The sequence below is a fragment of the Haematobia irritans genome, chromosome 1, assembly GCF_050003625.1.
Source record: "Haematobia irritans isolate KBUSLIRL chromosome 1, ASM5000362v1, whole genome shotgun sequence".
NCBI lineage: Eukaryota > Metazoa > Arthropoda > Insecta > Diptera > Muscidae > Haematobia > Haematobia irritans.
Window position 1 is genome coordinate 55,917,960 of NC_134397.1, and position 19,250 is coordinate 55,937,209.

The window sequence follows — 19,250 nt, forward strand, 5'->3', positions numbered from 1 at the left end:
ATTTGTGAGTTAATTAGTATACAAATAACTTTAAAAATTACCAAATAATTATAAAAATATTCAGTTACCTATTAATACACAGTAAAAATTACATAAACCTTTGAGAGATTTTTTCCCTTGCACTCCATCGACGTTGTAATCGTACGTTATCTGCGGCATTAAAATACTTCTCAAATTTTTCTTGATACCATTTGGTTCAATAAGTCCTTTCAAGGTTTGAATCTATTAAAATTATAAATATTATATTATATACAGTATTTTTAAATTTACCGGAAGATACTAACATATTCTTGTCTATTTTCTGCCAATATTGATTCGTTAACTTCCCGTAGCTTTTCTTCTGTATTTATCGGGAACATTCTTTTTAAGGCATCCACGTCGTTTTCTCTGGAGTGTATGGCCTTTAATATTGAACTTTGCTTGGCAATCTCTTCGGCCAGGAATTTCACTTGTTCTGCAATAAATTTGTAAAAATATAAATTTTTATTATAGTTGTACAAAGAAAAATTTGAAAAGAAGTACTTAAAAAATTAGTTGGTCATTATTTTTTTATTTATACTTACCTTGTAATAAAGCATCTCGTTTTTGAAGATCTTCTCTCAGCTTTTTTATTTGTTCTTTTAATTCGCCACAATTGCAATTTTTAAAGTTGATATGCCCGTAGGGGTCATTTACTTTGGATTTACCCTTATATCTTAAATCTAAAGATTCAATATTCAATATAAAAATGTTTTTTCTTTACTTTAAGGAAAATTCGCCTTACTTCAAAGACCTACTGCTTTGACTGAAGGACGCAAATTTCCAAGATTTGTGTCCTAAATTTAAAAAGCCTAGATTTAAAGTTAGAAAGCTCCCTAAAATTGTTTTTGTTTCAAAGAAGCAACATACTTACCTTCCATTAACAATTAAATTCTAATTACAATTTCAACGCAATAAAAAAGGGAAAATCCTCGACTATTCTTCTAAACAACATAAAATTAACTAAAATGTCTGAAAATTTTTATTTACTTGTGGTTACTATGGTAACACAATATTCTGTTTAATAAATTTAGATATCAGTCAGCACGTTTACCAGGGTCCACCTACGGTACCACCTACCCTTTTTATCTCCTAGTGGTACCCTTAATTGGTGGCCATAGCGGCCGTCCATTGTAGACGACATGTGGGTAACCCCATTTCGTTACCGCATTATGCGTCGTAAACACTACTTTTATTTGAATGATTTTTATATAACATTCCAAAAAGTCGCCCTACTTATCCCAGTATCGTAGGCGGTACTTACTGAGCCATAAAATAAGAAATTAAAAATGTGGTGGATGTCAGATATAAAATGCAAAACTAACTGGAGAGTATACGAACCAAATTCAGGGCTAAATATGATGATTTTGCTTCCACCGGTTTATCCCAAGATTCCTGAACCGATATTTTTGCAACAAAATGTTATATACCAATCATATGGTAGAAGTCTCAAAAATAAAATCGGAACGTTCGGCCAACGTTAGATCTGATAAAGCCTTAAGAATTTTATTTAACATGAAATACAAAACTCGAATGAACGTGTCTGCATTATGATTCATTGAAATGCCTATGCTCAATTTTGTAGATATTTTTTGATGATTCGTTGACAAAGAGGTAGGGAAATGCCACTCTAAAAGGGGTTTCTTTTAAATTCCGCCGCGTTATACCCCCGAATAAGGGATACCACATCCTCCTATAAATGGTATATACAAGACAATTGACAATTTCGTATCTCATTCGCGTTAGAACCATATCCCAACTATTCATACAAAAGAGAGAAATTGCAAAGCCAGCCTTAGGAAATGACGGTCCACATTGCGGTAGGGAATAAGCTCACGAAAGGTGGTGAGGAGTTATTACGAGGTCGAAGTTTGTCGTAGAAAAAAAATGGTTTTGTGCAGTACTATGAGGTAGCAATTTAGCTGCCGAATTAGGGATACCACCCGCTCCTGTAAGAAGTATCTACCAGTGACTATGAAAGGAGGTAGGAGTCAATGAGCATACCACTTCACCCGTCAAAAGTATGAATGGTGGCAAATAGGCGACCACTTCGTCACTCTTTTGCGGCAATGGAATATTTTTATACCACTGGGAAATTTTATTTATGCATAGGTATGTATACAATATTTTTATAATATTAAATTGAGCCGACGGGCTTTTTGGGCAGCAAATAAATCAATGACTTCTTCAGTCGGCACATTTATTCGGCGATGAACCGACATTAGTGCCAATCCATTGAGTCTACTCTCGCTAGTCGAATTTCTAAGATACGTCTTTAATCTCTTCATTGTTGAAAACGAACGTTCGGATGAGCACGTAGTAACTGCAGGGATGGAAAATGCAGTACGAAAGTACTTTTTCAATACTTTTTCACCCCGGTCAGTACCGTAGTACCCCCGCGAATGATTTCGTACCTTTTGTGTAGACATTTTTGAGTCGATATCAGATTTATGGTACAATAGCTATGACAAAATATTTTAATATTTTGAGAAAGTCTTTATCAATCCTATTTGCTAATAGTCTTTTACAAATATGGCAAAACAGACATGTTCATGTGGGAAGAAAATCTCGATTTTGTAAAAGACATAGTCAAAAACAGGATTTTATTGAACTTCAAGAATGTTTTAGTCGAAAAAAGAATGCGATTCTATATTATCGATTTTTTATTTCGGTAGAAAATGTTGTCAAAATTTTATTTCTATATAGAATTTTTGCAAAATTTTATTTTTATAGAAAATTTTGTCAAAATTTTATTTCAATTGAAAAGTTTGTAAAAATTTTATTTCTATAGGAAATTTTTGCAAAATTTTATTTCTATAGAAAAAATTTTGCAAAATTTTTTTTCTAAAGAATTTTTTGGCAAAATTTTATTTCTATAGAAAATTTTTCCAAAATTTTATTTCTATAGAAAATTTTTGCAAAATTTTATTTATATAGAAAATTTTGTCAAAATTTTATTTTCTTTAAAATTCAGTCTCTTGACAATAATCTTCCAGAGAAATTTTTGTTGAAATTTAGTAAAAAGTACCTTTCCGCTCAAAAAATACCTTTTTGTACTTTCTTAAAAATTGTATTTTCCATCCCTGAGTAACTGGCAAAGTGACCAAAATTTTTAAAAGAATATGCACGTTTGGAAATATCTCTTTATTGCACTCTCCAAGTGCTTCCATCGCTGAATTAGGCAGGTTCTTTTCGCAGGTTTTGCGCCATTTCATTTACAAACCCTGAATACGGCCTTGATCAGACCGGGGAATTATCAGCCAACCTGTTATGCTATGTTTCAAGTAAATAACGTAATTAAAATAAAGTGTTGAAAAACATGTCCTATAATTGAAAAAGACAACAAATTTAAAGACAATCTCATTAAATTTAAAGAATTTTTTCTGAATTATTAAAGCCAAGTTGACCTTAGTCCAAACATTTTTTCTTTCATGTTATGATACCAATTTTTAAGTGAAATCGCTTAATTATAAGGACAATACGACTTCATTGAAAAGTTTATCGACTTTTGGACAAGGAAAAAAAAACATATTGGAGAAATGCGTCTTCTATGCTAAGCTCAATTTGCATTCGTATTTTAAAGACATGAAATCTTTGACCTCACGACAATATTTTTTTCAGTGCAGGATTTTGGTATTGATTCCGAGCTAAAGATTCGGCTTCTTTAAAATAAAGACATTTTTTAGCGACCTATCTGGCTTTAAATCTAGGAACAATAAAATTAAAATTAGTATGCAGATCTCATTTATCGAATTTTCATTCTCCTTTCGCGGTATAAATTTCCAAAATTTGTGTCCTAAATTTAATGAAAAAAAAAATGAAGCAAAGATAATAAACTTTATTTTAATTAAAATTGCATTATTTTAAAGAAATTTGTTCTTAATATTTTGTAAATTGCACATTCTAAAATTTAGGTTGCGTAATCTTTAATATCAGGTAAATATTTTTTTGCATCACTTCCCGTTCTCAAAATAACATCTTCATTGCTTTTTTGGATACGTTTTTTTGCTGGGTTCATTCTGTCATAAAATAAAATTAACAGCCTGTTTCTGTATGTCGAACGAGCTCTATCGATCGACTGAAATGGGGACAAACAGCTGAATTTATAACCAAAAATCAGCTGTTTCTGTGCACTTCAGTCGATCGAAAGATCTCGTTCGACATACAGAAACAGGTTGTAATTGAAAAAAAACGTGTTGTAGTTTTAAATGTTCTTGTTCGCAAATCCACTTCCAGGAGAATCTCCATATCCGAAAATGGTCAAACGGTCATTGAATTCTCTCATTGATGCTTTGTTTGCTAATCAATTTCATTTCATTCATTACTCATTAAGTACTAAGTGATACAAAAGTCAATAAATAGACCTAAATTATACATCCCAAACATGTTTCAAATATACATATTTTGTCTTATACTTTTAGGTTTATATTGCTTTATGTACCCATTATTGGTATAAGGAAACATTTAACAATTATCCCAAACAACGCAAAGCGATTATACCTTTTATTCTCTAGGAAAACTTTCGATTTAAAAGCAATAAAACATTTAACTAAAATCCATGTAGCTGAGTGTTTTTCAATTTTTATGTTAGGTTACGTTCAGGTCTGTGAAGAATATAATCGGGTATGTTCTGGATTTCACATGAAAGACTTGTGGGAAATTATCCCCGGCAGGGTTGTTCTGCAATATACTTTTCCCCTCACAGATGGGAAAACTTTTAACGGCATTGTTTTTTAGTTGAATCTTTCTTATTTGCAAAAATAAGGTTTTGAAATCGAAGTAAAACTTTTATTTTCATTGTTTCATACGTTTTCTATATGCTTCGTAAGTATTGGGTTTGAAAATAGTATGAAAGTCCTCTAAAACCAACATTAAAAAATATACTACAAATTGTCGAAAATTTCTTTATCACTTGTTGCTAAAAATTGGCGGTTGTTTAAGTTGATTTTATATTTGTTCGAAACTATATGTTAGTAATTTTTGTAATTGAAATTTTTTTTGTTAATGCTTGATAGCTTACTCGTACAACGAAGTATGTATGAATACACACACAAAAATTGTTTCTGATTCAATCACGAAATTAATTGATCCAATTAAGTTTTTAATTGAAATGTCCTTAATAACGAAAATGATAGCATCAATCACATTTTAATTTGGTTAACAAATTAATTGATTTCATTAAAAAAATGTTAATTAATTTTTTAATTGAATCTCATTTTTATACCCTCATAGGATTAACTTTGTCATTCCGTTTGTAACACATCGACATATTGTTCTAAAACCCCATAAAGTATATATATTTTGGGTAGTGGTGAAATTCTAAGTTGATTTAAGCATGTCCGTCCGTCTAGCTAACTTCCGAACGAAACAAGCAATGGACTTGAAAATTGTTATTGGTGTAGGTCGGATGGTATTGCAAATGAGCCATATCGGTTCACTTTTACGTATAGCCCTCATATAAACTGATCCCCTGATTTGGCTTGCGGAGCCTCTAGGAGAAACCCTATTTCATCCGATCCGGTTGAAATTTGGTACATGATGTTGGTATATAGTCTCTAACAACCATGCAAAAATTGGTCCACATCGGTCCATAATTATATATAGCCCCCATAAAAACCGATCCCCAGATTTGGCTTGCGGAGCCTGTAAGAGAAACAAATTTCATCCGATCCGGTTGAAATTTGGTACATGATGTTGGTCTCTAACAACCATGCCAGAATTGGCCCATATCGGTTCATAATTATATATAGCCCCCATATAAACCGATCCCCAGATTTGACCTCCGGAGCCTCTTGGAGGAGCAAAATTCATTCGATCCAGTTGAAACTTAGTACGTGGTGTTAGTATATGGTCTCTAACAACCATGCCAGAATTGGTCCATATCGGTTCATAATTATATATATCCCTCATATAAACCGATCCCCAGATTTGAAGATTTGAAATTTGGTACATGATGTTGGTATATAGTCTCTAACAACCATGCAAAAATTGGTTCACATCGGTCCATAATTATATATAGTCCCCATATAAACCGATCCCCAGATTTGGCTTGCGGAGCCTGTAAGAGAAAAAAATTTCATCCGATCCGGTTGAAATTTGGTAAGTGGTGTTAGTATATGGTCTCTAACAACCATGCTAGAATTGGTCCATATCGGTTCATAATTATATATAGCCCCCATATAAACCGATCCCCAGATTTGAAGATTTGAAATTTGGTACATGATGTTGGTATATAGTCTCTAACAACCATGCTAGAATTGGTCCATATCGGTTCATAATTATATATAGCCCCCATATAAACCGATCCCCAGATTTGACCTCCGGAGCCTCTTGGAGGAGCAAAATTCATTCGATCCAGTTGAAACTTAGTACGTGGTGTTAGTATATGGTCTCTAACAACCATGCAAAAATTGGTTCACATCGGTCCATAATTATATATAGCCCCATATAAACCGATCCCCAGATTTGGCTTGCGGAGCCTGTAAGAGAAACAAATTTCAACGGATCCGGTTGAAATTTGGTAAGTTTGTTAGTATATGGTCTCTAACAACCATGCTAGAATTGGTCCATATCGGTTCATAATTATATATAGCCCCCATATAAACCGATGCCCAGATTTGAAGATTTGAAATTTGGTACATGATGTTGGTATATATAGTCCCTAACAACCATGCTAGAATTGGTCCATATCGGTTCATAATTATAGATAGCCCCCATATAAACCGATCCCCAGATTTGAAGATTTGAAATTTGGTACATGATGTTGGTATATAGTCTCTAACAACCATGCAAAAATTGGTTCACATTAAAGGCCTGCACAAGACGTCTTATAAGACATATCAAGACATTTTTGTCTATTGAGGGTCATTGTTTACTCTCATTTGTTCCCGCAAATCATTGTATTTTTCCCTACACATGAACTATTATCTTGTGTGTACAAATACAAAAACTCACGCCAAACACTATTTACATATTCAGCATTTGCAAACTTACACACATCTCGCGTATTTGCAAGTTTTATATGGTGTACCTATTGTATTTCCATCTCCACGCTAGTAAAATGTATAAAACCACCACCATTTGTTTGGAGTTGTGAGTAAGTGAGAGAAGGAGAAACTGAGAAGCAGAAGAGAGCAATATAATGTCAAGTAGGGATGCCATATCACAATAAAACGAATGCTTTTATAGCTGAAAGCAGGGAGATTGATGGTAATTGCGGTGGTAATCAAATTCCTAAATATTTTTTGGTTTAAACTGGTAATATTACTACTAATAACTGACTATTTTCAGACTATTGCACCAGCAACTAACAATGAAAATATAACGGTTCACATATGAATTCTCTCCAGTAGTGTTACCGCCTATTTTGCCGCTGCATGTAAATATAAAACTCCAAAATCGCAATATTTTCAATAAGCATAGAAAAGACAACCATATTATGTTATTTGAATTTTGATATATAACATAGGTACCTTTATGTTTAAATAACTAATAAACCAACATTCGTTATTTTTAAATTAAGTTTCTTTGCATTTCGATTAATAACATTTAATTAAAGGAGGTGATTCAGAGTCGATCGGTATATATTTTATGGGGTCTAAAATCAATATTTCTGGTAGGCACATTTTTTGTTTTTGTTGTTATTATACCCTGACCACTATTTAGGGTATAAAAATGAATGTAATTGATCGAAACACAGTCAAAAAATACCACTTTTTCTTCCTACAAGTTGGCAACTCTGACTAACAAATGCACCACAAAAGCATAGCAAAGCAAAAAGATGAATCTCTAGGAATACTCGGTCGCTATGCTTCGTGTCCCGAGTATTTGATGTTGTTTTGTGTTATTTATTCATTATCGATGAATGTGTTTATGCATTTTGCCTTTGCAAAGAGAGTATTTGAGTTTGCGGGATCAGGGCAAATATTGGAAGTACGAGTATTTGTTGAAATAAATACACACTATGTTTAATTTGCTCAGAGCTTCTTCGGTTACAAATACTATTTGTACTCTCATTTATACTCTCATGTCTTGACTTTGGCCGTAAACACCATTTGGTATTTGCCTGCCAAATACATTTGTGCAGGCCTCTAGTTCACATCGGTCCATAATTATGTATAGTCCCCATATAAACCGATCCCCAGATTTGGCTTGCGGAGCTTGTAAGAGAAACAAATTTCATCCGATCCGGTTGAAATTTGGTAAGTGGTGTTAGTATATGGTCTCTAACAATCATGCTAGAATTGGTCCATATCGGTTCATAATTATATATAGCCCCCATATAAACCGATCCCCAGATTTGAAGAATTGAAATTTGGTACATGATGTTGGTATATAGTCTCTAACAACCATGCAAAAATTTGTCCACATCGGTCTATAATTATATATAGCCCCCATTTAAACCGATCCCCAGATTTGGCTTGCGGAGCTTGTAAGAGAAACAAATTTCATCCGATCCGGTTGAAATTTGGTAAGTGGTGTTAGTATATGGTCTCTAACAACCATGCTAGAATTGGTCCATATCGGTTCATAATTATATATAGCCCCCATATAAACCGATCCCCAGATTTGAAGATTTGAAATTTGGTACATGATGTTGGTATATAGTCTCTAACAACCATGCAAAAATTGGTCCACATCGGTCCATAATTATATATAGCCTCCATATAAACCGATCCCCAGATTTGAAGATTTGAAATTTGGTACGTGGTGTTAGTATATGGTCTCTAACAACCATGCTAGAATTGGTCCATATCGGTTTATAATTATATATAGCCCCCATATAAACCGATCCCCAGATTTGAAATTTGGTACATGATGTTGGTATATAGTCTCTAACAACCATGCAAAAATTGGTCCACATCGGTCCATAATTATATATAGCCTCCATATAAACCGATCCCCAGATTTGAAGATTTGAAATTTGGTACGTGGTGTTAGTATATGGTCTCTAACAACCATGCTAGAATTGGTTCATATTGGCTCATAATTATAGATAGCCTCCATATAAACCGATCCCCAGATTTGACCTCTGGAGCCTATTGGAGGAGCAAAATTCATCCGATCCGGTTGAAATTTGGTACGTGGTTTTAGTATATGGTCTCTAACAACCATGCCAGAATTGGTCCACATCCGTCCATAATTATATATACACCCAGAGAAGGAATATGATAACCTCAAACATGTTTTAAGAGCAAAATGTTATTTTTGGGTGGTGACCATGTAACATGGTTTTCGCAACCATGTTATTTTCTCGGAAATCATGTTTCTGATTTCAGCAAGCAGGTTATATTTGACGAGAAAATAACATTTTAGTGACAAACATGTTACATTGTCACCATACAAAAATAACATTTTGCTCTTAAAACATGTTTGAGGTGATCATATTCCTTCTCTGCGTGTAGGCTCCATATAAACCGATCCCCAGATTTGACCTCCGGAGCCTCTTGAAGGAGCAAAATTAATTCAATCCAGTTGAAACTTGGTACGTGGTGTTAGCATATGGTCTTTAACAACCATGCCAGAATTGGACCATATCCGTTCATAATTATATATAGCCCCCAAAATAAACCGATCCCCAATCACAGAGAAATCACGATTGCCACTCGAGTTAAATATAATCTACCAAAATTTTATATTTCTATAGAAAATTTTGTCAAAATTTGATTTCTATAGAAAATTTTTGTCAAAATTTTATTTCTATAGAAAAAATTTGTTAATTGTTATTTCCATAGAAAATTTTGTCAAAATTTTATTTCTATAGAAAATTTTTTTAGAATTTTATTTCTGTAGAAAATTTTGTCAAAATGTTATTTCTATAGAAAATTTATGAAGCATTTCATAGTTGGAGAGGAATATTTTGCAAAATCTTCCAAAACATCAAGAATTCTACCAATCAACCAAACAGTAAAAAATCTGCCATTTTTGTTAGACTCGTGTTCATAATTGTATATAGTCCCCAAATAAAGCGACCCTCATAATTTCAATTCTGGTTCTATAATTACCACACAAAAGTTCATATCGGTTCGTAATTATTTCTTCCCTATATATACCGGTCAAGAACTGAATATATACGTATTTAATCGACCTTTCTTTTGTCCCACATAAATATTGGCACACCAAACAATTTTGTTTAAAAGCCATATTTTAAAAGTGATATGAAGCTATTTTAAATTAAAAAATATTTTAATTTGGATTGTAACTGCATTAAGAATATAGATCATTTTTTATTTTAGGAAAAAATTTGTTCTTTCAATATTTAAATTATAAAAAATTAAAACAAAGCACATTTTTTGACGAACAAAAGTATTGGCACAGGTAGTTCAAAATAAGTTTTTTTGGTACATTTAGTACTTTTTTGGCATTCCTTTTTGCTTGATAACATCATCAAACAGTCTAGACAATGAATGGACTAATTTTTTGTTTTATTTATACCTATATTCCCCCGTTCTTTCATCAACACTGTACCAAATTTCATTAAAATCGGTTAATAATAGTAGCCTGCGAACAACAAATACATGTTAAGGCGAACGGACAACAAGGGCTAAACTGACTCAGGACGTGGTTCTGAGTCGATTGGTATATATTTTATGGAGTTTAAAATCAATATTTTTGGTAGGCACATTTTTTTTTGCAGATATCCTAACCACTATGTGATTCAGGGTGCTGTGCCAATACTTATGTGGGGCACTGTATACCGCATGGACTAACTTACAATTTAGAAGATGATGTTAGGAAGTTTTAATATGCCTTGCCATCGGCCGTAACCCAAGTAATTTAATTGTGGATGTCCGTCGATGACCGTACGACTCAAAATTGAATAAAAATATTTTGGTATATACATACTTACAAAATTTTATTGGATGAACCACTGTTTACTCGTTTTTCGAGATGACCTCTTTGGAAATAAATAAAACAGCACATTTCGTTTTAAATTTCAACAATATGTTTCATTTTTTTTGTTTTGTTTCAAAATGTATTTTCCAATGTTAATGTTATTTGTATTTATCTTGTTTTGTTTTTGAATCATCGCCTTGAGTTAATTTTAAGAAACTACACTCTCATTATTTTAGCTTTAAGTTAAATATCACTTAATAATTAATAATATTATTATTATATGTAATATTGTATATATGCACGTATATGTATTGTTTATAGGTTACATTTTTCTTTTATTTATTTCTTTAGTTGTTTATTTTGTATTTATGAAAGTAGAGTAGATTTCATCATTTAAATTGTTTTAAATTTTCCTTTGTATAAGCGCTTTACTAAAAATTAAAAATTTGGTTTTATAATATTTTTTTTTTATTTTCATTGCTACAGAAGAATGAAATTGACAAAAAAATATATATATATTTGTAATGGTGTTTTCCTTTGCTATTGCCTGTGTGTATGCTACTATTAGAATTTGGAGTTTTTCGGTATGTTGTTATTGTATTTTTTTATTTAACAATATCGTGGCGGGATAATTTAATATAAAAATATTTTTTTTTATTAAGGTCTTGCTACTAAAAAAAACATAAAAACTATTTTAATGTATTTGGCTTTAAGTTAATATAATCAATGATCATTTATTTATTATTTTTATTATATTATCCGCTTAAAATAAAATATTTCTATTAAAAAGAAAAAAAAAAAAACAACTCACAATAGCTTTGTTTTTTTTTTAATCAATTATCCAATTTCTTTAGTATTTTTTAATTACAATTTCATAAAAAATGAATATGATTTCTGCTAGGCTTGAATATTTTTCAGTTTTCCAGCAAATCTATTTAGTATATATAATTTACATGAAGTATTAACCATTTTAGATTTTCTAGTTTTGTGTTTTTTTTTTGCGTTTCATCATCTTAAGAGAAGTAAAGAATTTAGTGGCTTTGACAAAAAAAAAAAAAATGATAATAGAAATTTGTAAATTGTTTGGTGGTTCTGGTTTTTGCATGCCATTAGATGTGTTTATTAATTTAGAATAATAAATAAAATGTTTTCATTTAGTTGTTGTTTTCTTTATTTCATTATGATTTGTGTGTGGTAAATAATAAATTCCTTTGCACTAAATTTAGAATTAAAATTAAACAATAATCACGTAAGGTAATAACCATTACTCACTAACGAGGGCCATTTCACGAGGAGCTGTTGTGTTTTGTGTTAGAGAAACAGCTGTCGATAGATCTTGTGTGGGGGGCTCTTCTTCTGTGCTGGATTTTTGTAAACTATCACAATTTCCGCTTATCACATCTTTTGCATCTTCGTCGTCGTCCTCCTCCTCCTCTTCTTCATCGTCTTCATTGTGGGGACTGTTTTCCTCCCCATCCTCTTCGGCCTCATCGGCAAATGATATTTCTGCTTGATTGGCATAGTTTGAAGATTTTACACCTTGCTCTATAACAATATCAGATGGCTTTGTAGGTGGGGCTTCCTCTTCGGGTATATCCTCAATTAGACTACGACTACCAGAGCCAACTGATGGTGATTTATTATCGGAATCTTCAGAATCGGTGGTCTCTTTACGTTTCAGCAGAGGATCTGTAGCACGCAAAGAACTTTCCGAACCGCCCATACCTTCTCCGCTGGGCCTTAGGACCAGATATAATAGAATATCGGATAGTGAAATAATACCAATAACTTTACGATTCTCATCGACCACAACCAGGCGATGTACCTCGGCGCGAACAATACGCTCTAGAATTGTGTATAGTGTCTCGTCCAAATTGCAACATTGAACACCTTCAAACCATTCGTTGCGATGTTCGTTGGCTTTGCGTAAGGACACATCGAGATCATTATAGGTTTTTTCCGCCGCAAGATTCTGTAAGTGAGATGAGATGTGATAAACGTTATTTGCATTTTCCAAAAAGAAAACATAACAAAAAAAATTCTAAAATATGGGTGAAAATAAGAATCGGAGCTTCTTTCGACAGATATATACCTAAACCCGTACTCGGTATGTAATGCAGAAAAATTCTCATTAGTAATAAATACAGCCGTTGGCTTACATACACAGTTGCCATAGTTGGTAGAATTTACAAAAAATGGTAGATTTGTTAATGATTGGTAGATTGGTAGAAAGTTTTGGTAGATTTAGCAAAATATCCCTCTCCAAAAATATATACAGAAACCAAATTTAGACAAAATTTTCTATAGAAACAAAATTTTGACAAAATTTTCTATAGAAACAAAATTTTGACAAAATTTTCTATAGAAACAAAATTTTGACAAAATTTTCTATAGAAATAAAATGTTCACAAAATTTTCGATAGAAATAAAATGTTCACAAAATTTTCTATAGAAGTACAATTTCGACAAAATTTTCTATTTAAATAAAATTTTGAAAAAAAATCTATAGAAATAGAATTTTGACAAAATTTTCTATAGAAATAAAATTTTGAGAAAATTTTCTATAGAAATAGAATTTTGACAAAATTTTCTATAGAAATAAAATTTTGACAAAATTTTCAATATAAATAAAATTTTGACAAAATTTTCTATAGAAATAAAATTTTGACAAAATTTTCTATAGAAATACAATTTTGACAAAATCTTCTATAGAAATAACATTTTGACAAAATTTTCTATAGAAGTAAAATTTTGAAAAAATTTTCTATAGAAATAAAATTTTCACAAAATTTTCTATAGAAATAAAATTTTGACAAAATTTTGCTATAGAACTAAAATTTTGACAAAACTTTCTATAGAAATAAAATTTTGACAAAATTTTGCTATAGAAATAAAATTTTGCTATAGAAATAAAATTTTAACAAAATTTTCTATAGAACTAAAATTTTGACAAAACTTTCTATAGACATAAAATTTTGACAAAATTTTCTATAGAACTAAAATGTTGACAGAACTTTATATAGAAATAAAATTTGGACAAAATTTTGCTATAGAAATAAAATTTTAACAAAATGTTGCTATAAAAATAAAATTTTGACAAAATTTTCTATAGAACTAAAATTTTGACAAAACTCTCTATAGAAATAAAATTTTGACAAAATTTTCTATAGAAATAAAATTTTGACAAAACTTTCTATAGAAATAAAACTTTGACAAAATTTTGCTATAGATACAATTTTAACAAAATTTTGCTATTGACATAAAATTTTGATAACATTTTCTCTACAACTAAATTTTGACAACATTTTCTATAGAAATAAAATTTGGACAAAATTTTGCTATAGAAATAAAATTTTGACAAAGGTTTCTAAAGAAATAAAGAATTTTGACAAAATTTTCTATAGAAATAAAATTTTGACAAAATTTTCTATAGAAACAAAATTTTGACAAGATTTTCTACAGAAACAAAATTTTGACAAAATTTTCTATTGAAATAAAATTTTCACAAAATTTTCTATAGAAATAAAATTTTGACAAAATTTTCTAAAGAAATAAAATTTTGACAAAATTTTCTATAGAACTAAAATTTTGACAAAATTTTCTATAGAAATAACATTTTGACAAAATTTTCTAAAGAAATAAAATTTTGACAAAATATTCTATAGAACTAAAATTTTGACAAAATTTTCTATAGAACTAAAATTTTGACAAAATTTTCTATAGAACTAAAATTTTGACAAAACTTTTTAATTTTGACAAAATTTTCTATAGAAATGAAATTTTGACAACATTTTCTATAGAAATAAAATTTTGGAAAAAAAAATTCTATACAAATAAAATTTTGATTACATTTTCTATACAACTAAATTTTGACAAAATTTGCTATAGAAATAAAATTTTGACAAAATTTTCTATAGAAATAAAATATTGGCAAAATTTGCTATAGAAATAAAGTTTTGACAAAATTCTGCTATTGAAATAAAATTTTGACAAAATTTTGCTACTGAAATAAAATGTTGACAAAAGTTTTTAAAGAAATAAAATTTTGACAAAATTTTCTATAGAAATAAAATTTTGACAAAATTTTCTATAGAAATAAAATTTTGACAAAAGTTTCTATAGAAATAAAATTTTGACAAAAGTTTCTTTAGAAATAAAATTTTGATAAAATTTTCTATAGAAATAAAATTTTTCAAAATAAGATTTTTTGTTGGTAAAATTTTCTCAAAATTGTGGTAGATTATTTTTGGGTCGAGTGGCAGCAACTGTGTCATCAGTTTCACAAAGCATGAAAATATTGCGAATTGTTTATCCAGTTTATCCAACAGACATCCACAAACGTTTGTGTTCTAGACTTTTCTTGAGTTTACGTGTTTTGATTAAAAAATATCCGAAAATCAGCAAAATTAACTGCTTCTATAAGATTGCAGTTGAATATTTAATAATGTTTGCTATTTCAGCGAACAATAACTGCTTTCCCTTTTTCAGTAGACTTTTTGCTATTTTAGCAGACAAATTTCTTTGGGTGCAAGATTTGTAAATATTTTTTATAGAAAAGGAAGATTTATAGCTGTTACAGCAAAACCCTGTTAAAATACCAAAAATTGTGTCAATATAATGTTTGCTGGTCGCTTCGACTTCGAATTCGTAGACCTGACAATGAAGTTCGCTTTTTTACATTTAGTAATACTTACAATCACATCAAATTTGGCATAAATATCAACAAGACGGCCTTCAGTATCCACCAAAGGTAAGGCTGAAACTCTTCTTTCCACAAATTTCTTTAAAGCTGTCAATATACTGGTGTTCTCATCGGCCGTTTCAATGTTGTTGTAGGTGCCAATTTTCAAATCACGCAATTTCTCTTGCATATACGATGGTTTGGGTAATTCATTAATCTGTGAAAATAAACAAAAAAACAATGAACAAAAAATACATAACATCAAGTGCAAATAAAAAACCTAATTAACTTACATATAAAAAGAGGAACCTTAAGATACGTTTATGGGTCAATATATAGAGAACATTGCCTGTCGCTGGATCGATGACGGGTAATCGATGTATACGATTGTGTATGAGTATCTTAATGGCATCGTACAATGAGGCATCTGGTCCAATGCTAACCAATGGCATTACTTCCTTGTGCAAAACGCCTAATTATGAAAATAAAAATAAAATATATGTAGTATTATGTTTAAGGTAATGAATGATTTTTTTTATTTTTTTTTTTTAATTACTTACTTCTCCATGTGTCCAATTTGTGTTCTTCCAATTGTTCCATTGAGGCATTCGGTGATTTATAATACATTCTTAAGATTTTTATAAAATCTGTTATGGTCAACATTCCAACAAATTGTTGCTTCTGCGAATCCCATAGAGGTGCAGCACGTACTCCATTATAGACCAAAGCATAGAAAGCTTTTTTCACCAATAATTGTGTATCAAAAACTACCAATTTTGCTGATGTTGGTATAAGATCGTAGCATTTGTGAAAACGGAAAAATTTAACAAATATTTGGGAATCATCTTCTTCTGCAATGATAAAAAAGAGAAAATAAATAGTAGAGGTTAATTTTCGAAATTTTAATTTTTGTATTATTTAATTTCATTAGATCTTAACGTTCATTTCATCTTATCTTAACTAAGGATTTTAATTTAAGGGTATTTTAAGAAATAAATTAAAATAAATTTTTATATATAAAGGGTGATTTGTTAAGAGCTTGATAACTTTTTTTTTTTAAAAAACGCATAAAATTTGCAAAATCTCATCGGTTCTTTATTTGAAACGTTAGATTGGTCCATGACATTTACTTTTTGAAGATAATTTCATTTAAATGTTGACCGCGGCTGCGTCTTAGGTGGTCCATTCGGAAAGTCCAATTTTGGGCAACTTTTTCGAGCATTTCGGCCGGAATAGCCCGAATTTCTTCGGAAATGTTGTCTTCCAAAGCTGGAATAGTTGCTGGCTTATTTCTGTAGACTTTAGACTTGACGTAGCCCCACAAAAAATAGTCTAAAGGCGTCAAATCGCATGATCTTGGTGGCCAACTTACCGGTCCATTTCTTGAGATGAATTGTTCTCCGAAGTTTTCCCTCAAAATGGCCATAGAATCGCGAGCTGTGTGGCATGTAGCGCCATCTTGTTGAAACCACATGTCAACCAAGTTCAGTTCTTCCATTTTTGGCAACAAAAAGTTTGTTAGCATCGAACGATAGCGATCGCCATTCACCGTAACGTTGCGTCCAACAGCATCTTTGAAAAAATACGGTCCAATGATTCCACCAGCGTACAAACCACACCAAACAGTGCATTTTTCGGGATGCATGGGCAGTTCTTGAACGGCTTCTGGTTGCTCTTCACTCCAAATGCGGCAATTTTGCTTATTTACGTAGCCATTCAACCAGAAATGAGCCTCATCGCTGAACAAAATTTGTCGATAAAAAAGCGGATTTTCTGCCAACTTTTCTAGGGCCCATTCACTGAAAATTCGACGTTGTGGCAGATCGTAAGTCTATTCATGATGAAATGTCAAAGCATACTGAGCATCTTTCTCTCTGACACCATGTCTGAAATCCCACGTGATCTGTCAAATACTAATGCATGAAAATCCTAACCTCAAAAGAATCACCCTTTACAACCAAGGTACCCTTAAAATTTTAACCAAATTTTTTTAGAGATATAAAATTTTTTACAAATTTTTCCATCGAAATAAAATTTTGACAAAATTTTCTATAGAAATAAAATTTTGACAACATTTTCTATAGAAATAAAATTTTGACAATATTTTCTGTAGAAATACAATTTTGACCAAATTTTCTATAGAAATACAATTTTGACAAAATTTTCTATAGAAATAAAATTGACAAAATTTTCTATAGAAATACAATTTTGACAAAATTTTCTATAGAAATAAAATTTAGCAACATTTTCTATACAAATAAACTTTTGACAAAATTTTATATACAAATAAAAAATTTTGACAAAATTTTCTATGGAAATAAAATGTTGACAAAATTTTCTATAGAAATAAAATTTTGATAAAATTTTATTTAGGAATAAATTTTTTTACAAAGTTTTCTATAGGAATAAAATTTTTTACAAAGTTTTCTATAGGAATAAAATTTTTTACAAAGTTTTTTTATAGAAATAAAATCTTTTACAAACTTTTCTATAGGAATACATTTTTTTTAAAATTTTCTATAGAAATAATTTTTTTTTACAAATTTTCTATAGAAATATTTTTTTTATCAAAATTTTCTATAGAAATAATTTTTTTTTTTTACAAATCTTTCTATAGAAATAAATTTTTTTCAAAATTTTCTATAGAAATAAAATTTTTTACAAATATTTCTATAGAAATAAAATTTTGACAAAATTTGCTATAGAAAAAAGTTGAAAAAATTTGCTATAGAAAAAAAGTTGACAAAATTTTCTATAGAAATAAAATTTTAACAAAATTTTAACAAAATTTTCTATAGAAATAAAATTTTTAAAAAATTGTCTATAGAAATAAAATTTGACAAAACTTTCTATAGAAATAACATTTTGATAAAATTTTCTTTAAGGAATAAAATTTTTTACAAAGTTTTCTATAGAAATAAAATTTTTACAAATTTTTCCATAGAAATAAAATGTTGACAAATTTTTCTATAGAAATAAAATTTTGACAAAATTTTCTATAGAAATAAAATTTTGACAACATTTTCTATAGAAATAAAATTTTGACAATATTTTCTGTAGAAATACAATTTTGACCAAATTTTCTATAGAAATACAATTTTGACAAAATTTTCTATAGAAATAAAATTGACAAAATTTTCTATAGAAATACAATTTTGACAAAATTTTCTATAGAAATAAAATTTAGCAACATTTTCTATACAAATAAACTTTTGACAAAATTTTATATACAAATAAAAAATTTTGACAAAATTTTCTATGGAAATAAAATGTTGACAAAATTTTCTATAGAAATAAAATTTTGATAAAATTTTATTTAGGAATAAAATTTTTTACAAAGTTTTCTATAGGAATAAAATTTTTTACAAAGTTTTTTTATAGAAATAAAATCTTTTACAAACTTTTCTATAGGAATACATTTTTTTCAAAATTTTCTATAGAAATAATTTTTTTTACAAATTTTCTATAGAAATATTTTTTTATCAAAATTTTCTATAGAAATAATTTTTTTTTTACAAATCTTTCTATAGAAATAATTTTTTTTCAAAATTTTCTATAGAAATAAAATTTTTTACAAATATTTCTATAGAAATAAAATTTTGACAAAATTTGCTATAGAAAAAAGTTGAAAAAATTTGCTATAGAAAAAAAGTTGACAAAATTTTCTATAGAAATAAAATTTTAACAAAATTTTAACAAAATTTTCTATAGAAAT

General features: G+C 29.6%; 1 protein-coding gene and 1 long non-coding RNA gene across 8 annotated transcripts in view; one reads left to right on the plus strand and one right to left on the minus strand.

Moving 5' to 3' along the window:
- Nucleotides 1–6,825: 6,825 nt before the first annotated feature.
- On the plus strand, nucleotides 6,826–7,535 carry LOC142220960 (uncharacterized). The gene is made up of 2 exons (XR_012717933.1): nucleotides 6,826–7,239; nucleotides 7,309–7,535. It is a non-coding gene; the product is annotated as an uncharacterized LOC142220960 (long non-coding RNA).
- Nucleotides 7,536–12,001: 4,466 nt separating this feature from the next.
- Nucleotides 12,002–19,250, minus strand: part of SNF4Agamma (SNF4/AMP-activated protein kinase gamma subunit) — a 514,590-nt gene continuing 507,341 nt past the window's right edge. For all 7 annotated transcript variants that reach the window (XM_075290408.1, XM_075290409.1, XM_075290407.1 and 4 more), the window contains 4 exons: nucleotides 16,096–16,386; nucleotides 15,829–16,007; nucleotides 15,549–15,752; nucleotides 12,002–12,826 (listed from right to left, as the gene is read on the minus strand). In XM_075290408.1, the coding sequence (XP_075146523.1) occupies nucleotides 12,119–12,826; nucleotides 15,549–15,752; nucleotides 15,829–16,007; nucleotides 16,096–16,386 (1,382 nt within the window). In that variant the 3' untranslated portion in view covers nucleotides 12,002–12,118. The remainder of the gene's footprint in view (nucleotides 12,827–15,548; nucleotides 15,753–15,828; nucleotides 16,008–16,095; nucleotides 16,387–19,250) is intronic.